General features: G+C 36.9%; 1 protein-coding gene across 3 annotated transcripts in view; it reads left to right on the top strand.

The window, feature by feature from the left end:
* AP3B1 (adaptor related protein complex 3 subunit beta 1) overlaps nucleotides 1-20,025 on the top strand; it is a 291,386-nt gene that overhangs the window by 137,520 nt on the left and 133,841 nt on the right. For all 3 annotated transcript variants that reach the window (XM_063604200.1, XM_008966887.6, XM_024928836.4), the window contains exons 14-15: nucleotides 4,580-4,689; nucleotides 16,868-17,044. In XM_063604200.1, the coding sequence (XP_063460270.1) occupies nucleotides 4,580-4,689; nucleotides 16,868-17,044 (287 nt within the window). The remainder of the gene's footprint in view (nucleotides 1-4,579; nucleotides 4,690-16,867; nucleotides 17,045-20,025) is intronic.

The following is a 20,025-nucleotide window of genomic DNA, read 5'->3' on the forward strand; positions in this document are numbered from 1 at the left end:
CATAATACCTGATTAATTATGTCTGTATCACATATGCTACACTATTTTTTGTAGTTTGGAAGTCTGGCTCAGTAAAAGTGAGAGGTAAAACAAATAAGGAGAATATTTATATCAAAATTAGTAACATAAAAGAAAGTCATAGTATTTTTAACTTTAACATAGCCACCCTGACAATAGAGCCCCTTCCTCTTTGTATTAAAAGATCTACTTTTAGGAATAAATACTGTGAATGAAGACTCAGTTTCTTTAAAATCTGTAAGATCTTTTAAGGCTCTAGGAATCTGTAATTATTTGATTTTATATTGAAATGAATACCTCATCATCTCTTCAAATAATGAATCTTTAAACCTCAGGGACGTTTGGGCTCAATTGTTTTTAAATATGTTTAATATATTTCTCTTGGACCTCTAGTTTTGTGTGTGTGTTGTTAAGAGCCTTTCTAAGCAGACTTGAAGCTTGCCCTAAAACAGCCTATTGTTACTCTCTAAGATTAATTTGATAAGCCAATTTCTTATAGACCTTTAGTAAGAGAAATCTACATTTCAGTTGACTTAGGTAATTTATTTTAGGTAACATTAGCGAAATTTACTTTTTTGAATAACCTTATTGCCATCTACTCTAAACTAAAAGGATTGGGGCAGAATACTTTGTTTTGTTTAGTTTTAAAAAATTCAGTAAGCATTTATTGAAGACTTAAATCAGTTGAGATGTTTAATAAATGTTGAATATATTAATAGGATATTTATTTAACTTATAAAAGGTTCCTATCTTTATAGAGCTAATAGTCTATTGGAGGGAGATAGTAATATAAGACAAATATATTATAGTCTTCCCATATAGTGAGCACTTACTCTCTTGCCAGCTATTTGCTTACATGTAGGACTATACCACCTATGTAGAATGTTACAGCTATCCTGAGTAAATTACCCAGTCTACCTGTGCACCAGATTCTTCATTTGTAAAATGAGTATGATAGTAGACTGTACTTTTTAAAGTTAGGTCCATTAAGTTTTGTTGACGACAAGGAGGAAGGTAGGAAATATCTAGAACATAGGATCATTTTGTGCTTCTGATAGAGTAGCACCAAAGTGCTGAGGTCTTTGGAAACCAAGAGGTAGCATAAAGGAGAAGTAGAGTGGAATTACCTGAGGGGAATGAGAAGGCACCTGTGGTAGGCAGAATTATTGCGTTCCAAAGATGCCCAGAACCTGTGAATATGTTACCTTATGTGGAAAAACAGACTTCGCAGATTGATTAAGTCAAGTTTCTATAGATGGGGAGATTATGTGGTTAGACCTAATGTTATCATGTGGGTCTTTATAAGGGAAAGAGAGACGCAGGTCAGTCAGAAGATGTCAGAAGGTCAGGGTGATGTGATTGTTGGAAGAGGTCTTTGAACCAAGGAATGTGGGCATGCTTGAGAAGTTGGGAGGGGGAAGGAAAAGATTTCCCCTAGAACTTCCAGAGGGAACACAGCCCTGTTGAGAGCTTGATGTTAGTCCCATAAGACCTATGTTAGACTTCTGACTTTAGAACTGTACAATGATAAATTTGCATTGTTTTAAGCCACTATGTTTTTAGTAATCTGTGACAGCAACAATAGGAAACTAATGTAGTTCCTAAAGATAAATGATGCCAAACACATATTTCAACTGTAGCCAATCCTGCGTCTGCTTGTAGATAATTAAATTATGCAACATTTTTTTCTTACTTAGGCTAGTTTTGCAATAAAGTATTTTAAAAATATAAATTTGTTATACTATGCATTCTTTAAAACCACACTTACCAAATTTTGCTTTGCATAGTAATCACATAACCATTTATTTTTCTGCTAGAGTGTAAGTTTGATGAGGGCAGAATCTCATTCTGATTTACCTTTGCTTTCCTCATAGCACCAAGAGGTAGTCTTTATAGAAGTAATACTTGCCTATGGGCAGGCGCGGTGGCTCACACCTGTAGTCCCAGCATTTGGGAGGCCAAGGCGGGTGGATCACCTGAGGTCAGGAGTTCAAGACCAGCCTGCCCAACATGGCGAAACCCCATCTCTACTAAAAATACAAAAAATTAGCTGGGCGTGGTGGCGGGCACCTGTAATCCCAGCTGCTTGGGAGGCTGAGGCAGGAGAATCGCTTGAACCCCGGAAGTGGAGGTTGCAGTGAGCCGAGATTGCACCACTGCACTCCAGCCTCAGCTACAAGAGCAAAACATCTCAAAAAAAAAAAAAAAAAAAAAAAAGAAGTAATGCCTGCCTATCATAACATAGAACGTATATAGATAGAATGTACATCCTAGTTCTGAGTTTGAATTCTGGGTAAAGTTATACAATTCCAGTGCATCTCCCTTTCTTCATCTTTAAAATAATAATAATAAGGTACCTACCTTACATTATTGTGAGAAGGAAATGAAATGTGATGTTGTTTTGTAAACTGAAGCATTAATATTAGTTAGCTTTTAGTTAAATCATACTAGGTTTTTTTTTGTTTTTTCTTTTCTCACTCTGTCACCCAGGCTGGAGTACAGTGTTGTGATCACGGCTCACTGGAGCCTCAACCTTCCTGGGCCCAGGTGATTCTCCTGCTTCAGCCTCCTGAATAGCTGGTACTATAGGCACGTGCCACAACTCCTGGCTAATTTTTGGATTTTTTGTAGACCTGGGGTTTTCCATGTTGCCCAGGCTGGTCTCGAACTCCTGGGATCAAGCCATCCTCCTGCCTCGGCCTCCGAAAGTGCTGAGCCACTGTGCCCAGTCAATATTAGTTAATTTCTTATTCTTATGGATAAGCAGGTAAACAGTTTGAAATACATATATTTACTAATGATTAGAATGATGAATTTTGTTTATATTCTTAAACGGAGCTTTATAAAAAATACATTTCAGTGAAAAAGAGTAGGCCGGGCATGGTGGCTCACGCCGGTAATCCCAGCACTTTGGGAGGCCAGGGCGGGTGGATCATGAGGTTAGGAGTTTGAGACCAGCCTGACCAATATGGTCAAACCCCGTCTCTACTAAAAATACAAAAATTAGCCAGGCGTGGTGGTGCGCGCCTGTAAATCCCAGCTACTCAGGAGGCTGTGGCAGGAGAACTGCTTGAATCTGGGAGGTGGAGGTTGCAGTGAGCTGAGATTGCACCATGGTACTCCAGCCTGGGCCACAGAACAAGACTCTGTCTCTAAAAAAAAGAGTAATAGGACACAAATTATGGTATTTCTAATATAATATTAAAATAAACCTTTGTAGTGTATGCCAGGGGAATTCCTAATAGCCATGAAGCCCTATTAATAAAAATATCAAAATAATAAGTAAAGGCAATGTTGATTTATTTCTTTGGCATCATTAGCATTAATAACACATTATATAAGATTCATTTCATAAGGTCAGGTTCTCAGGTGAGTTATGTTACATTTCTTTACCAGTACCACCAAAAAGAGACTGGACCAGTGATTGGCCAGTTTAGTATGATAACTAAATCCCGTAATCCCAGTTTGAGGATCTACTTCCTATCCACCTCCAGTAGTAGTTACTGTATTAGTTAAGGCTCTGGCAAGAAACAGATGGCACACTTAAAAGGGATGATTGAAGCGAATTAAGTGAATGAACTATTTGTAAACTGTGGTCAGGATTAAGGGAAACCAACAAGATACGATGTAACACCCTGGAGCTAACAGGCTATCAACAGTGGGAGGCCTTTACCATGCCTCAGATTGAAGGGAAGGGGTGTGAGGAGCAGGAGCAGTTACCAGACCCTGCAGGAGTGAGCCACTCGCAGTACCTTCAGTAGGGGATTGCATGTGATACCAGGGAGAGGAGGCTGACAGAGTAGGGATCCAGGATAACAAATATCCACCCCCCCCCCCCCCCGCCCCACCATCTCCTGCTGAAGCTTTCTATTGACTAAACACAGCTATAAGCCAGGACCAAGGGAGTCTGGTTGAGGCAGACTACAGGTGGGCCTCTTAGGGCACAGTGCTGGGGAGAGAAAGGCAGAGTGGACTTTATAGAACAAATAGAGAAAATCCATCTCACTCTCACAATCCCATTCTTTCTGGCTTTGCACTCCTTGCTATTTCTACAGTGACTTCTTCACTACTACCACTCATCTTTACTACTCACTTTTCTGGACATTTCACTTAAGGAAAAATTTTTTTTTTAGTTTGCTGTTTTCTGCAGAATAGGGAAAATGTTGTTTAGATTGTAGATAATTGATTTCCACTATATAATTTATAGGAATCAAAGAGCAATATTTGAGGACTCTGGTTAAAAGCCAAAGACATAGAACACTATGGTGAGCAGCATAATCCAACTTCTTTTGCTTTCTTAATCTAAAGTTGCAGAGATAAGAAAGGAACTACAGAAGCTAGGAGACAGCAACAGAGGTTAGAAATTAAAGTTAACTCTTCTAGTTAAGACAGTTGTTCACACCTCAAATTTGGAAGCGCACTCACGGTTATGCTTTCACATAGTCTTTTAAAGCTTGTATTAAATAGAATGTTTTTCTAATTTAAGTTTACATTTTACCAAGCATATTGCATTTGAATTGAATTATACATATTTAGTATGAATAATTTCTGTCTTTTTCAGAAATAGTTGTTGCTGAAAGTGTGGTTGTTATAAAGAAATTACTGCAAATGCAACCTGCACAACATGGTGAAATTATTAAACATATGGCCAAACTCCTGGACAGTATCACTGTGAGTATCAATTAAGAGATGTTTGCTGAATTTTATTCAGTAAGTTGTAGTTTTGTTAAAATAAATAGTCAGCCTAAAGGGTAATGGTTAGGAGAGCTGAACTGTCTGGATTCCAATTCTGAGATTCTAAGATTTCTTGCTGTTATAGGAGGGAATTACAAATCTGAATAGGGGAAAGGATAGAATGAGCCTCGTGGTATTAGATTGGAATTGGAGATAGCAGTGTGAGTTTTATATATCAACAGCTAGATGTTGGGTGAGTATATATGCATGTTCATGTGTCATACATGAAATGAATATACAAACATCTGTTTCCCAGAGCTGTCCTTTGAGAGGAGTTAGAAACAATACCATTGAGCACACTTTGTGCACAGATTTTGTTTTTTTAATTGAGATATTATTTTATACTATAAAATTTACTCTTTTGAAGTGTATCATTGGTTTTTGATCACTTATAAGTTGTGCAATCACCAGTATGTAATTGCAGGACCTTTTCATCACCCCTTAAAAAAAATCCATAACTGAGACTGCCCAGTCTCCCTTCACTCTATACCCTGGCCACTACTAATCTACTTTTTTTTATCTTTGTGGATTTGCCTTTTCTGGACAATATGTAGCCTTTTGTTTCTGGCATCTTTCACTTAGCATGTTTTCAAGGTTTGTGTATGTTTTCGAATATAGTACTTCATTCCTTTATATGGTAGATCTTAGTTTTTAAACACAAATCTTGAAGAGTGGAGCAAGATGGCCAAATAGAGGGCTGCAATGATTGTCACCCCTGCAAGAACACGAAATTTTAGCAACTAATTACACACAAAAAAGCACCATCATAACCAAAAATCAGGTGGGCACTCACAGTACCTGGTTTTAACTTCATATTGCTGAAAGAGGCACTGAAGAGGGTAGGAAAGACAGTCTTGAATTGCCAGTGTCACTGCTCTCTCATCCCCTGGCAGCAGCAGTGTGGCATGGAGAATCTCTGCACTAGGGGGAGGGAGAGCACAGGGATTGGGAAGAGAACAAGAGAACAAAGGAAGAGAACAAGAGTCTCTGCCTGGTAATCTAGAGAGTTCTCCCAGATTTATCCAAGCCCACCAAGGCAGTACCTCTACCAGTCTGCAAGAACCACATCATTACTGGGCTTGAGGCCCAAGTCCCTTTGAATAACCTGGAAAGCCTTCCCAAATACGTTAAGCACAAACAAGCCCAGACTGTGAAGACTACAATAAATACCTAACTTCAATGCCCAGAGACTGATGAACATCTGTAAGCATCAAGACCATCCAGGAAAATATGACCTCACCAAACAAACTACATAAGGCATTAGGGGCCAATACTAGAGAAACAGAGAGATACGTGACCCTTCAGACAGAGAATTCAAAACAGCTGTCTTGAGAAAACTCAAAGAAATTCAAGATAACACAGAGAAGGAATTTAGAATTCTATCTGATAAATTTAACAGAGATTGAAATAGTAAAAAAGAATCAAGCAGAAATTCTAGAGTTGAAAAATGCAATTGATATACTGAAGATTGCATCAGAGTCTCTTAGTGGCAGAATTGATCAAGAAGAAGAATTAGTGAGCTTGAAGACAGGTTCTTTGAAAATACACAGTCAGAGGAGACAAAAGAAAAAAGAATATAAAAGAATGAAGCACAGCTATAAGATCTAGAAAATAGTCTCAAAAGGACAAATCTAAGAGATATTGGTGTTACAGAGGAAGTAGAGAAAGGGGTAGGGATGGAAAGTTTATTCAGAGAAATAATATCACAGAACTCCCAAACCTAGAGAAAGATGTCAGCATTGAAGTACAAGAAGGTTATAGAACTTCAAGCAGATTTAACCCAAAGAAGCCTCGAGACATTTAATAATCAGACTCCCAAAGGTCAAGGATGGGAAAGGATCCTAAAAGCGGCAAGAGAAAAGAAGCAACATGCAATTGAAGTCTGATACATGTGGCAGCAGACTTTTCAGTGGAAACTTTACAGGCCAGGGGAGAGTGGCGTGACACAAAGTGCCAAAGGAAAACAACTTTTACCCTAGAATAGTATATCCAGTGAAAATATCCTTCAAATATGAAGGAGAAATAAAGACTTTCCCAGACAAACAAAAGCTGAGGGAGGGATTTTGTCAGCAACAGACCTGTCTTTCTTGTAAGAAATGCTAAAAGGAGCTCTTCAATCTGAAAGAAAAGGATGGTAGTAAGCAGGAAGAAATCATTCAAAGGCACAAAATTCACTGGTAGTAGTATGTACACAGAAAAGCAGAATATTGTAACACTAGAATTGTGGTGTATGAAGTACTCATGTCTTGAATAGAAAGACTAAAACGTGAACTGATTAAACATAACTACAACAACTTTTCAAGACATGGACAGTACAATATGATATAAGTAGAAACAAGAAAAAGTGAAAAAGCAGGGTAGAACTTTTATTAGTTTCCTTTTTGCTTGATTGTGTATGCAATCAGTGTTGTCATCAGTTTAAAATAATGGATTATATTAATAAGATAGTATTTGCAAGCTTCATTGTAACCTCTAATCTAAAAACGTAAAGTGGATACACAAAATATAAAAAACAAGAAATTAAATCATACCACTAGAGAAAACCACCTGCATTAAAAGGAAAACAGGAAGAAAGGATGGAAGGAAGAGAAGAACATGAAACAACCAGAAAACAAATAACAAAATGGCAGGAGTGAGTCCTTACTTATCAATAATAACATTGAATGTAAATGGACTAAACTCTCCAGTCAAAAGACATAGAATTACTGCATGGATAAAAAATCAAGACCCAACGATCTGGTGCCTACAAGAAGCACACTTCACCTATAATGATAGACATAGACTGAAAAAAAAAAAAAAGGGATGGAAAAAGACATTCCATGCTGGTAGAAACCAAAAAAGAGCAGGTGTTGCTATACTTACATCAGACAAAATGTCTGTCTCTTCCTACACTTATAAAAGACAAAAAGTGTAGGAAGAGACAAGGTCATTATTTAATGATAAAGAGTCAATTCAGCAAGAGGATATAATGACTTTAAATATATATGCACTCAACACTGGAGCACCCAGATATATAAAGCAAATGCTACTAGAGCTAAAGACAAAGGTAGACCTCAATACAATAATAGCTGGAGATTTCAACACTCCACTTTCAGCATTGGACAGATCTTCCAGACAGAATACCAACAAAGAAGCATTGGACTTAATTTGTACTATGCACCAAATGGATCTAATAGATATATACAGAAAATGTCATCCAAGAGCTGCAGAATACACATTCTTTTTATCAGCACATGGATCATTCTTAAGGATAGAGCATATGTTAGGTCACAAAACAAGTCTTAAAACATTGAAAAAAAATAATACCAAGCATCTTCTCTGACCAGAGTGGAATAAAACTAGAAATCTAAAACAAGAGGAATTTTCAAACAATATAAACATATGGAAATTAAACAATATGCTCCTGAATGACCAGTGGGTCAATGAAGAAATTAAGAAGGACATTGAAAAATTTCTTGAAACATATGATGATGGAAACACAACATACTAAAACCTATGGGATATAACAAAAGCAGTACTCAAGGGGAGGTTTATAGCTTTAAGAGCCTACATCAAAAAAGAAGAAAAACTTCAAATAAATAATAAATAACTTAATGATGTATCTTGACTAGAAAAGCAAGAACAAACCAAACCCAAAATTAGTAGAAGAAATAAAAATCAGAGCAGAAATGAAATCAGAGATGAAAAAGGAGATACTATAACTGATACTGCAGAAATTCAAAGCATCATTAGTGGCTACTATAAGCAACTGTATGCCAGTAAGTTGGATAATCTAGAGGAAATGGAAGATTTCCTAGACACATACAAGCTCCCAAGATTGAACTGTGAAGAAATCCAGTATCTGAACAGACCAAAAACAAGTAACAAGATTGAAACCATAATAAAAGTTCTCCCAGTGAAGAAAAGCCCAGGATCCGATGGCTTCACTGCTGAATTCTACCAAACATTTAAAGAAGAACTAATACCAAGTCTACTGAAACTATTCCGAAAAACAGAAGAAGGAATACTTCCAAATTCATTCTACAAGGTCATTGTTACCCTGATACCGAAACCAAACAAAGACACATCAAAAATAAAGAAAGGAAGGGAAGGGAGAGGGAAGGGAAAGGAGAGGGAAGGGAAAGGAAGGGAGAGGGAAGGGAAGGAAAAGGGAAGGGAAGGGAAGGGGGAGGGAAGAGAAGGGGGAGGGGAGGGAAGGGACAGGAGAAGGGAGGGAAGGGGAAGGGGGAGGGAAGGGATGGGGAGGGGGAGGGGGAGAGGAGGGATGGGGAGGGGATGGGAAGGGGGAGAGGAGGGATGGGGAGGGGAGGGGGAGGGGAAGGGGGAGAGGAGGGATGGGGGAGGGGAAGGGGAGGGGAGAGAGGGAAGGAAGGAAGGAAGGAAGGAAGGAAATAAAACTACAGGCTAGCATCTGTTGAATATCAGTGCAAAAATCCTCAACAAAATACTGCTAAACTGAATTCAACAACATTTAAAAAATCATTCGTCATGACCAATGAGATTTATCCCAGGGTTACCAGGATGGTTCAACATTCATAAATCAATCAGTGTGATTCATCATATCAACAGAATGAAGGACAAAAAAACATATGATCATTTCAATTGATGCTGAAATAGCATTTGATAAAATTCTGCATCCTTTCATGGGGTTTATCCTGACTGTATATTTACACATGATTATGAGGTTGGTGCAAAAATAATTGTGGTTTTTACCACAATGGCAAAAACCTCAATTCCTTTGCACCAACCTAATAAATGTATAGCAATAGACTAGGAATGTCTAACCAAAGTGCTAAATTTGAACTCTTGATAAAGAAGGGGGCATAATATAAGGAAAATTCTATTAACCTAGAACTAAAAACATTGAATAGTCAGGAAAACTGAGGAATGAGATTAAATGCAGGTCAGAATAAAAGAATTTTGAAGGTTTTGTGGGAGGAAGAGAGTGGAGAGAAGTGAAATTATTATGGTAGTCTCATCTGATGTTCAAAAACTAGTAAGGTAAAAATAATTATCTTGAGGTGAAAACCATGGGTTTTAGTGAGGGAAATAGTTAATACCTTGTTTACAGGCAATGGTAGAGAAGTATGTATCTGATTATGAGAAGGAAATAGGAGTTCTGTATCCCCAAGATTCTTGTGCAAAATTTAGTTAAAACTTGTGCTAGTAAACTTGTTCTGGTCCTGTTTAGAAAGGAAGAGGCAATTATAAGTACTAGGGCTTCAGGAGAGTGCAGCTGCTATACATAAAACCTGTAACAGTGTATGAGGCCTGTATCTGGCAAACCCTAGGCTTTCTTAGAAGAAAACTTTCTTCTATTTGAGTATATTCATGTCCAGGGATATAGAAGATACTTTCGATGTGTAAACTTTCTTTTTCTCGCTCATTCTCTTTCCCATTTTTTTTTTTTTTAACGGAGTCTTGCTCTGTCACCCTGGCTGGAGTGCAGTGGTGCAATCTCATCTCACTGCAACCTCCGCCTCCCAGGTTCAAGTGATTCTCCTGCCTCAGCCTCTGAGTAGTTGGGATTACAGGCATGCACCACCGTCCCTGGATAATTTTTGTGTTTTTAGTAGAGAGGGGGTTTCACCATGTTGACCACGCTGGTCTCAAACTCCTGACCTCAGGTGATCTCACTTCAGCCTCCCGAAGTGCTGGGATTACCGGCGTGAGCCATGGCACCTGGCTGATGCATCAACTTTCTCAACAGTTGTAAGCCAAATAAGTAGTCTTACAGCTCTATATAGCAAAGCTTATTTTTTTCAGCTTTTGTTTTTCTCAGAAGATAACCATTAATAGATACAAAAATATGGTGAGAATTCAGTATTCACAAAGGAAAATAAAGGAACAAATAGCAGTTTTACAAAGCCAGAAACAAAATAAGAAAGAAAGAAAACAAATGTAAAACAAATAATAAATATTTAAAAATAATAAAGATGGAAGAAATAAAATCAAATATTTCTCATCTTGAATATGAATGGACTGAATTTTCTCATCAAAAGACAGACTTACAAATTGGAATAAAAACAAAAACTAGCTACAGGCCATTTATAATTAAAGCACCTTAATCAAGTGAGAAAAGTTGAAAATAAGAAGGTAAGGAAAGAGATATTAAGCAAATATGAACAAGAAAGTGAGATTTACAGTTAATTAAAAGCATTTAACAAGATAAAAAGGAACATTATAAAATGAAAAAAGGGTAATTTGTAAAGAAAGTAATAAGCACAAACCTATTTGCACAAAAAATATGGCAACCAAATAAATATGTAAAGGAAAAATCTATTCAAAATGTGAGGAGAAATTGATAAAATAGTTACAATGTATGACTGTAATGTATTTCTGTCATATTAGATATTCCTAGTAGACAGATATAAGTAGGAAAATTAAGTAATCAAAAACTTATTTAGTAAATATAGCTAAAACCTTGTATCTCTTGAACAGATAATACCCACTTTTAGGAGTATATCCATTGAATATTTTCAAAAAATCAAGAATGTATTTAGGCATAAAGGAAGCTTAAAGATTTTGCATTCTTTGACCTTAAGCAATGAAATGAGACTTAAATAATTTAAAAGGGTACCAGACCAGTTGTAAAGTAAGAAATGTGCTTTCAGATTAAAGAATGCATTTAAAGAAGAAATGCAAACTTTTTTCTAAAACCCAGGAAATAAAATGCTTTATTTCAAAATGTGTAGGACATGGCTAAAGTTATAAAGATCACCGTTTTTAAAGTATAGGGATATAAAATAAAAGAAAAACGAATCAAAACAAGAGGGATCAACGTTGATTTAGTAAAATAGAATACAAAAAAGATATATGAGTTGAAAAGTACATGTTAAATCTGGTCTTTTGGAAAGAAAATAAAACAAAATTCCCTTCTAATTATTATGAAGCAGAGAGAGGTAGCAAAAGTAGACAAATCTGGAATATGATAATAAAAGAAATTAAAATACAAGAAAGCTGCATGGAATTCTATAGCACACATTTGAACTTAAGGAGAATGAAAAGCTGATAATTAGTTGTTACTGCTCATCTAACGTATCTGAGGAAACTGAAGTGCTTGAAGGTGGGACAAGCAAGGAAGAATCAAAACAATTTGTTGTGCAGAACCCTCAAAATGGTCAACCACAAGTTACCCCAGGAGAAGGTGATGAGGGACGTAGCAGACATAACTTCAAAGTCAGGAAAGAAGAATGATTGAATCCCCAGAATCTCTCTGTTCCAGTCAGGAGAGCTGTTTATACAAGAACAATGGCCATGTGGAAATAAAAGCAGTGTTTTATTAATCTGACCAAGTGCCTGATAACTCCTAAACGTAGGCAAGTGATTCTAAAATGTGAGCCTTAAAATAAGAGCCTTAAATGAGACTTCTGTCCTCCTGAATCTCTACCTATTTCACCATCAAACCCAGGAGTGTCATTCTAAAACACTACAATTTTAGGAAAAGCCAGTCTGTCCAATGTCTAAGGACAAGGGGTCAATATTGAGCATGTTTTCCTTCAGTGCCTGAGCCACTTTATTAGGGCAGAATCCTGGGTCCATCTTTCTTCCGGAAGGAGAGAGAACAGAAGTGATGGCAAGACCTCTTCCCACCTGGCCACCTTACCTATCCTTAAAAGAAGAGGTGAAAGAAGTGGGAAAATGTCCCACTATACATGGGTGTGGGAACAGGCAAGAGGATGGCCCGGGTCTGCCCTGAAAATCAGGCTCTTGGGGAAATGGCAGGAGGCACTAAGGGAGCCATTGCACAATGTGGCAGACAAACAGAGGATGAAGGAATAATCCTTCATCTGATTAATAAGTAAATGTGACCCCAGTGAGGTGAAGTTAATTGCCTCCTTGATATAACACCATCAGTGTGGGATCAGAACCAGTCTGAACAGCTTGCTGACCAGTATTCTTCCTAGTTTACCACACTCATTTTGTCGCTACCCAGTGATCCAGTGTGAATTTTGGATTCAGATTTGGAGTTCTGATCCTAGTTCCACCACTAACCAGCTGTGAGATGTGGGCAAGTTTCTTAACTCATTTGTTACCCTAGTTTCCTCATATATCTAGTGCAGATCATAGTAGAGCATACTTCATAGGGCTTTGGTGATGAATGACTGAGAAAATATGTAAAGCTCTCAAAAACAGTGCATGGCACATGGTAAGAGCTCAATAGATATTAGCTATGTAATTTGTTTTAAAAAGAGAACATAGATTTTATCATATTCAGGGCTTTGTTTTCATTGGTTATTTAGTAATAATTGAAAATATAAAAACTAAAGTTTAAATGTATTTTACATTTTGAATTTGGTCAAATCAAATAGATTTATGTCTGTAATACAGTCAACTTACATGTTCTGATTGTGAGTATTCTGTCCTTTGGCGTATCCTTCATTTATGATAAATACTGGTTTTGGAGTTCTTCTAGAATAAAATGCATACTATCAGCTGGGCATGGTGGCTCATGCCTGTAATCCCAGAACTTTGGGAGGCTGAGGCGGGAGGATTGCTTGAGCCCAGGAGTTTGAGGTTGTAGTGAGCCATGATTGCACCACCACACTCCAGCCTGGATGACAGAGTAAGACCCTGTCTTTAAGTAACAACAACAACAACAACAAAACAACCCATACTACCTGTGGATTGCTCTGACAGGATTTCACATAATGTTTAATGGGACAGATGGGATTTCATATCTTAACAACTGAAAGATGTTATTCTGTAAAAACTGAGTAATACTGAAATAGCACTTTGTATCCTTGTTGCCCAGATGCCTCACAGGATGCCTGCCATTTCACAAGTTACCCACCCTTTCTCTGACACCCCATTGTAATTCAGGCTTAGGCTTTAATACATATTGAGTCCAGATACAGAGTATTAGATCTGATTTGCTGTTGGTATGCAGTTTGCTTAGATGTCTACTGATTTTGCCTTTGACAAATTTAAATAAATGAAATTGATGTTTTTGTAGGATTTACTTTGGACTGTTGCACTGTGCAGTGGGCTGGTGTTGAAACACAATAGCTTTTAAATTGAACTGCTTACAGAGTGATCTGTAAAATCTTTCTAGATGTCTTTCTATAACTGCTGTGGTGAGCTAGGAATCATTATTTGTTTTTGCTGGCAAATTAATGGGTTGTGGTGGCCGTGGAAACTGCCTTCTAGTACAAGGTTTGAAAAGTGCATTTAATCACTTTCTCAGGGCATTTAGAATAAAGAATCAGGCAAAGTCATTTACGATCCAATTTGTCTTTGAGAATATTGAAAAGCAGAGCTTCATAATGAAAGTATTATATCATATGTATGACTCTGTGTGTGTGTCTGTACCTGTGTCTCTGTCTGTGTGTGTATTATTAGTTTGGTTTTATTTCAGTGTTCCTATTTATTTTGTGGTTAAAAAGACCATGGGGAACAAAAAGTGACTAATTTACTTTTCTTTTTTTTTGAGACAGAGTCTCACTCTATCACCCAGGCTGGAGTGCAGTGGCACGATCTTAGCTCACTGCAACCTCTGCCTCCTGAGTTCAAGTGATTCTTGTACCGCAGCCTCCCAAGTAGCTGGAAATACAGGAGTGTGCCAGGCTAATTTTGTATATTTAGTAGAGACAGGGTATCACCATGTTGGCCAGGCTGGTCTCGAACTCCTGTCCTCAAGTGATCCACCCGCCTCAGCCTCCCAAAGTGCTGGGATTATAGGCATGAGCCACTGTGCCTGGCCTCTAAAAAGTGACTAATTTTCTTACTTGCCTTTTTTTCAGGTGCTTCAAATCTTTGAAAGTAGTGGCTGTGAATTCATAGTGTCAATGGTGTATAAATGAGAGTCCTGTTGCTTAATGGGAAGAGAAAGGGAAAGCTGGAATCCAAAAATCTTAGTATTCTGATCCCATCCACCTGCTCAAAAATGTTGTCTTTGTCAGTTTCCTAAGCTTTGTAATACAATGCCATCACCAAAAGTTTGGTATATTTATATTGATATTATTTCTTGTGGTGAAGTTTTCTAAGTTTTAAAAATTTTTACTTGGGGATTTTATTAGCTCAGTTCTAGAAAACTACAAATCTTATTCTCACCACCACCTTGAGATTTTTATTGTGAGCATTATGATTTATTGATTTTTAATTTTTTCAAAGAGTTGTATTTTAAATATATGTATCGTGTTTACAGTATTCCAATATTTTAATTTTAATTTTAGTATATTCATGAATATAAACAATCTCTTTAAACATTACTTGTTTTTGGGATTGTCTTTTTAATTGCAAAAGATTGTTACCAGAAGAAAATTACTTAAAATGGGATAATAGATTGTGGTATGTCATAGAATTCTGATTTTTATACTAGCAATATATAATAAAATATTTAAGAAAAATAAATCTAGCATAACTGAAATTTGAAGTTGCACATATATTCTTATTTAGAACTACCTTTCATTATGGCAGGCAACTTGAATTGCTCTATACTGGAAAATTTAATGTACCACTCAATTACTATTCTTTAGCCCAATTTAAAATAATAGATTGGGAGTAAGGTCTTAATGCAGTGTAACCTTTGGAACGTTAGAAATAACCTCTTTTCTTTCCAGAAATCAGTGTACAGTAAGGGCATCAGTTTTATCACACTGCATGAATAGATTTTTAATAGCACTTAGACCTTTTTTTAATTGCACAAGTATATGGATTTCTTCTGTCTCACCAAACATGCTAAATAATAATTTAAAGACATGCTGTTACACTGTTTTAAAATATATACCTTTTTATTTAAAAGCTTTTTTGATCATCTCATTCTGATTCTAGTGAAGGACTCAATATTGTAACTTAATATTTTTATATAATTTCATAATGTGGGTGTTTTGAAAGATTTTGCAATGGTAGATATTGTGATAAAATTTTAGCTATGGAAAGGTCCTTATTCTCACTTTTTTCTTTAACAATCATACTATGTATAGCCGTGAAACTACAGAAAATATTAGGACTTTGAGCAATTGTAAAAGGACTTTATAAAAAGAACATTATCTTTGCTCGTGATGCCACCTTTTAATGATAGCTGTCAGCCTTTTCACTTATTATAAAAAACAAATTTTCTGTGCGAGGTGAAAATGTTCACTGAAATGAATTTACACACCCTCTCAAATTCCTTTTGGAATAGGGGAGGATGCAAATAAGCAAATAGTAATAAAACTAATTTGCATACTCTAAATTGTTGGTCTTAATGGTACTGATGGAAGGTTTCCAATTTGTCACAAAGCAGTGACTTTTAAGAAGATAAATTATATTGAAATGCAGTTTATTTAAAAATATAGTGCCAAAATGCAATATTGGACAAATTTATCCCTGTTTCTTTTGTTGACCAAATAATAGACTGGGATTCATGATTTTATAAGCAGACCTTGATGATCTTACCAGTTTGATATATTTCCAGTGTTGTAGATGCTAATACATAAAGAGCAAAAACAGTTTTGATTTGGAATCATAGTACCTAATTGATCTGTTTCTTTTTCTGTATTATCTGTGGGTTCTCAAATGGGCTTTGTGGACCACCTGTCTCAGGAATCATCAGTGATGCTTTTTAAATTAAAACATAGATTTCTGGGCCCCACCACAGAAATACTATTTTGGAGCTGATCCCAGGACCTGTCTTTTTAGTAAGAACCCTGGATGTTTTTTGTGGGCATTGAGGTTTGGGAACTGCTGTTCTAGAGCAGGGGTCAGCAAACCATTTCTATAAATTGCTAGACAGTCAATATTTTTGGCTTTGAGGACCATATGGTCTTCATTGTAACTATTTCTGCCATTATAGCACAAAAGCAGCAACAGATAATGGAGAAACAAATAGGTATGGGCAGCTAGACTGGCTTCTAGAATTTGTTCGTCTCTGATAGAATCTAGATTCTAGACCATCGGTTTTTGCTGTATGAATATTTTCTAAGATATTATCTTTGAAATCAATTTTAATGAGATTTCCTATGTGTTTATTTTTTGATAACTGACGAAAATTCATAAATACAGGAATAATTCCTAGATATACATTAAATTAATTAATAGCTGTAAAACTTTTGTAATAGTTAAAACCTTTTCTATGTTAATGTTAGTGTATGATTAACTTACTTCTAACTATGTAATCTGCTTCTCATATTAGGTTCCTGTTGCTAGAGCAAGTATTCTTTGGCTAATTGGAGAAAACTGTGAACGAGTTCCTAAAATTGCCCCTGATGTTTTGAGGAAGATGGCTAAAAGCTTCACTAGTGAAGATGATCTGGTGAAACTGCAGATATTAAATCTGGGAGCAAAATTGTATTTAACCAACTCCAAACAGGTGAGAAGCAAATGTTAGTCAACCTGTCTAATACGTACTTTCCTCTTCACTCTGATCAAACAGCGGAGGTCTGTACCTTCATTAGTCTGACCATTCAATTTCTAGGTGCCTGTTTGTTTCAGGTTCTGTATTAGATGATACTAGTGCAAACAGATGACATTCTAGTCTAGTAAGAGAGAAAACAGATTAAAAAATGAAATAGTGTGTGTTAATGCTGTAGCAGAAGTATTGACATACAGTGGAATTCTAGACGAATTATAAAGTCTGAAGTAGATGCGAGGTCAGAGAAAATTTTATAAAGGATGAGACTCTTGACTTAGGGCTTGTAAGGAGTGGTTTACTGTACAGAAAGAGGAAAGCACAGGGTCAGAGTCAAGAAACAGCTTGGTGTTTCTGGGAAACTTTTTAAAGGTGAGTCCAGAATGGCAGGTGCAATGGTCTGAAAGTTTATATCCCCCAAAGTTCATGTGGTGAAACCTGATCACCCATGTGATGGTATTAGGAGGTAGGGCCTTTGGGAGGTGATTAGGTCATAAGGGCGGAGCCTTTATAAATGAACTTTATGCTCTTAGAAAAGAGATCCCTGAGAGCCAGCTTGCTGCTTCTGCCATGTGAGGACACAGTGAGAAGGTGCTATCTGTAAATTAGAAAATGGGTGCTCACTAGACACCAGAACTGTGGGTACCTTGATCTTGGATTTCCCAGCCTCCAGAACTGTGAGAAATAAATTTTTATTATTAATTATATTATTAATAGGCTTCCCAGTTTATGGTATTTTCTAACAGTAGCCCAAATGGACTAAGACATTTTGCAGTTTGAACACATGGAGTGGCTTGTATGCTCTGCTAAGTAGTATGGACCTTGTCCTGCAGAGGAAAGGGAAACCACTTTTAATAGTAGTATAATTTACCAGATTTGCAGTTTAGAATATTCATTTTTTAAGTCCATTGACTTTTTGAGCAGCTGTTAATAAGAGGAATCATTTTTGCTTCCATGTACGAAATAGGGACTTTTCCTATATCTGAATTGCTATTCTCTGTGAGTGGACTTACCTGTTTAGTAAATTGGAAAAAGATTCTTGCTCATTTGCAGCTAGGCTTCTTGGGAAGCTATATGCTCTGTGTCCTGTCTATTTTTCTCTAATTTTCACTTTTTCTCTGACTCTTACTTTTGCCTTTGTGATTTTTTTTCTCCACCTCCCCGTCTTTGTTTTTGTCCCCTTCCCCAAAACTCTTTCTGCCTAGATATCTCTCTGACATCCTTCATCCCTTCGTGCCCCGCCCCCGTACTACAGTCCAGTGTGTTTGTCATTGTCTCCTTTCTCTTCCATCCCTGTTTGTTTCTCTCTTTTTGTATTTGCTGTGTATCTCTCTATATGTATCTCCCTCTCTGTCTGCCTTTCCTGCTTCCCCATAGACCACACTTATTTTCTAGTAAACTAATGTTTCCCTTTCAGAATCCTCAGGTCGATTCCTCAAATTCATTTCTATATGCTTTGGGATTATCTTCATCCCTAATCGTGATATGAGTTATATTATTATAGCTTTTGCTGATTCATCTACAAGATTTGTAACCAGATAATTGCAAATAATGGAGCATATTTCCATGATTTAGATTTTGTCTTTACATTTTAAGTCATCTTTAAAAGGAATCAGTTAATCCTTTCCAAGTGTCTGTAGATTTCTTTATACATTGAGATACTTTCTAAAAACTGAGTAAAGAAAGACCTATGTTTGCTGTTGAGTTTCATGTTTCTTGATAAAATAGAGGGAGTTTTAGCCTGAAACTCCATGGTGTTCACTAAATCCCTGTGGTATGGCAAAGGTCAATATGATACCTAGACTCTTAGGATTTTTTTCTGTCTGGTTTGGCCACTCTAAATATATCTAGCTTATGGATTATTGTTAAAGTAATAACAAAATCGAATGTCAATCAAGACTTAATCGAACTAAGTAAAGCTTCTTTCTTTGGCTCTTTTCTTTCTAGCTGTGAATAACCAATAATGAAATGTAGTACTGTTTATTTAGATATTGTAGAGCATGTTTCATGTCTTTTTATCCAGTGAATTTGAAGACAACTAGTTTGCACTCAGGTTTTTTTTTTTTTTTTTTCTTGATCTCTATTATTAATGGCAGTTTTGGAGCTCAGTTTCTGAAGTGTTTTTTTTTTTTTTTGAGACAGTTTCCCTCTGTCACACAGTCTAGAGTTCAGTGGCATCATCTTGGCTCACTGCAACCTCTGCCTCCCAGGTTCAAGCAATTCTCATGCCTCAGCCTCCTGAGTAGCTGGGATTACAGGCACGTGCCACCATGCCTGGCTAATTCTGTTTTTTTAGTAGAGACAGGTTTCACCGTGTTGGCCAGGCTGATCTCGAACTCCTGACCTCAAGTGATCTGCCCACCTCGGCCTCCCAAAGTGCTGGGATTACAGATGTGATATTTTATATTTTAGAATGATACTTCTAGGAAACTACAATAGGCTTCACCACCTAATGGTGAAAACACAGTGATTTTTTTTAATCACAAATTTTTATGTAGCTCATTGTTTTTAAGTGATTAAATATGAAAATAGATTAATAGTGTCTTGAAGAGTTGTTCTCTGTTTTCGAATATTTCTCATTTCTCAAGAAGAGGAGATTGAGAGAATTAGTAACTGAAAATTAGTTGTTTTTTGTTTTGTTTTGGAGCAGAGTCTCCCTCTGTCACCCAGGCTGGAGTACAGTGGCATGATCTCGACTCACTGCAACCTCTGCCTCCCGGGTTCAAGCAATTCTCCTGCCTCAGCCCCCTGAGTAGCTTATTATGGGTGTCTGCCACCACACCTGGCTAATTTTTTTTTGTATTTTAGTAGAGATGGGGTTTCACCATGTTGGCCAGGCTGGTCTTGAACTCCTGACCTCAAGTGATCCGCCTGCCTCAGCCTCCCAAAATGCTGGGATTACAGGCGTGAGCCACTGCACCCAGCCTGAAAATTAGTTTTAA

This window comes from Pan paniscus, chromosome 4 (assembly GCF_029289425.2).
Source record: "Pan paniscus chromosome 4, NHGRI_mPanPan1-v2.0_pri, whole genome shotgun sequence".
Classification (NCBI taxonomy): domain Eukaryota; kingdom Metazoa; phylum Chordata; class Mammalia; order Primates; family Hominidae; genus Pan; species Pan paniscus.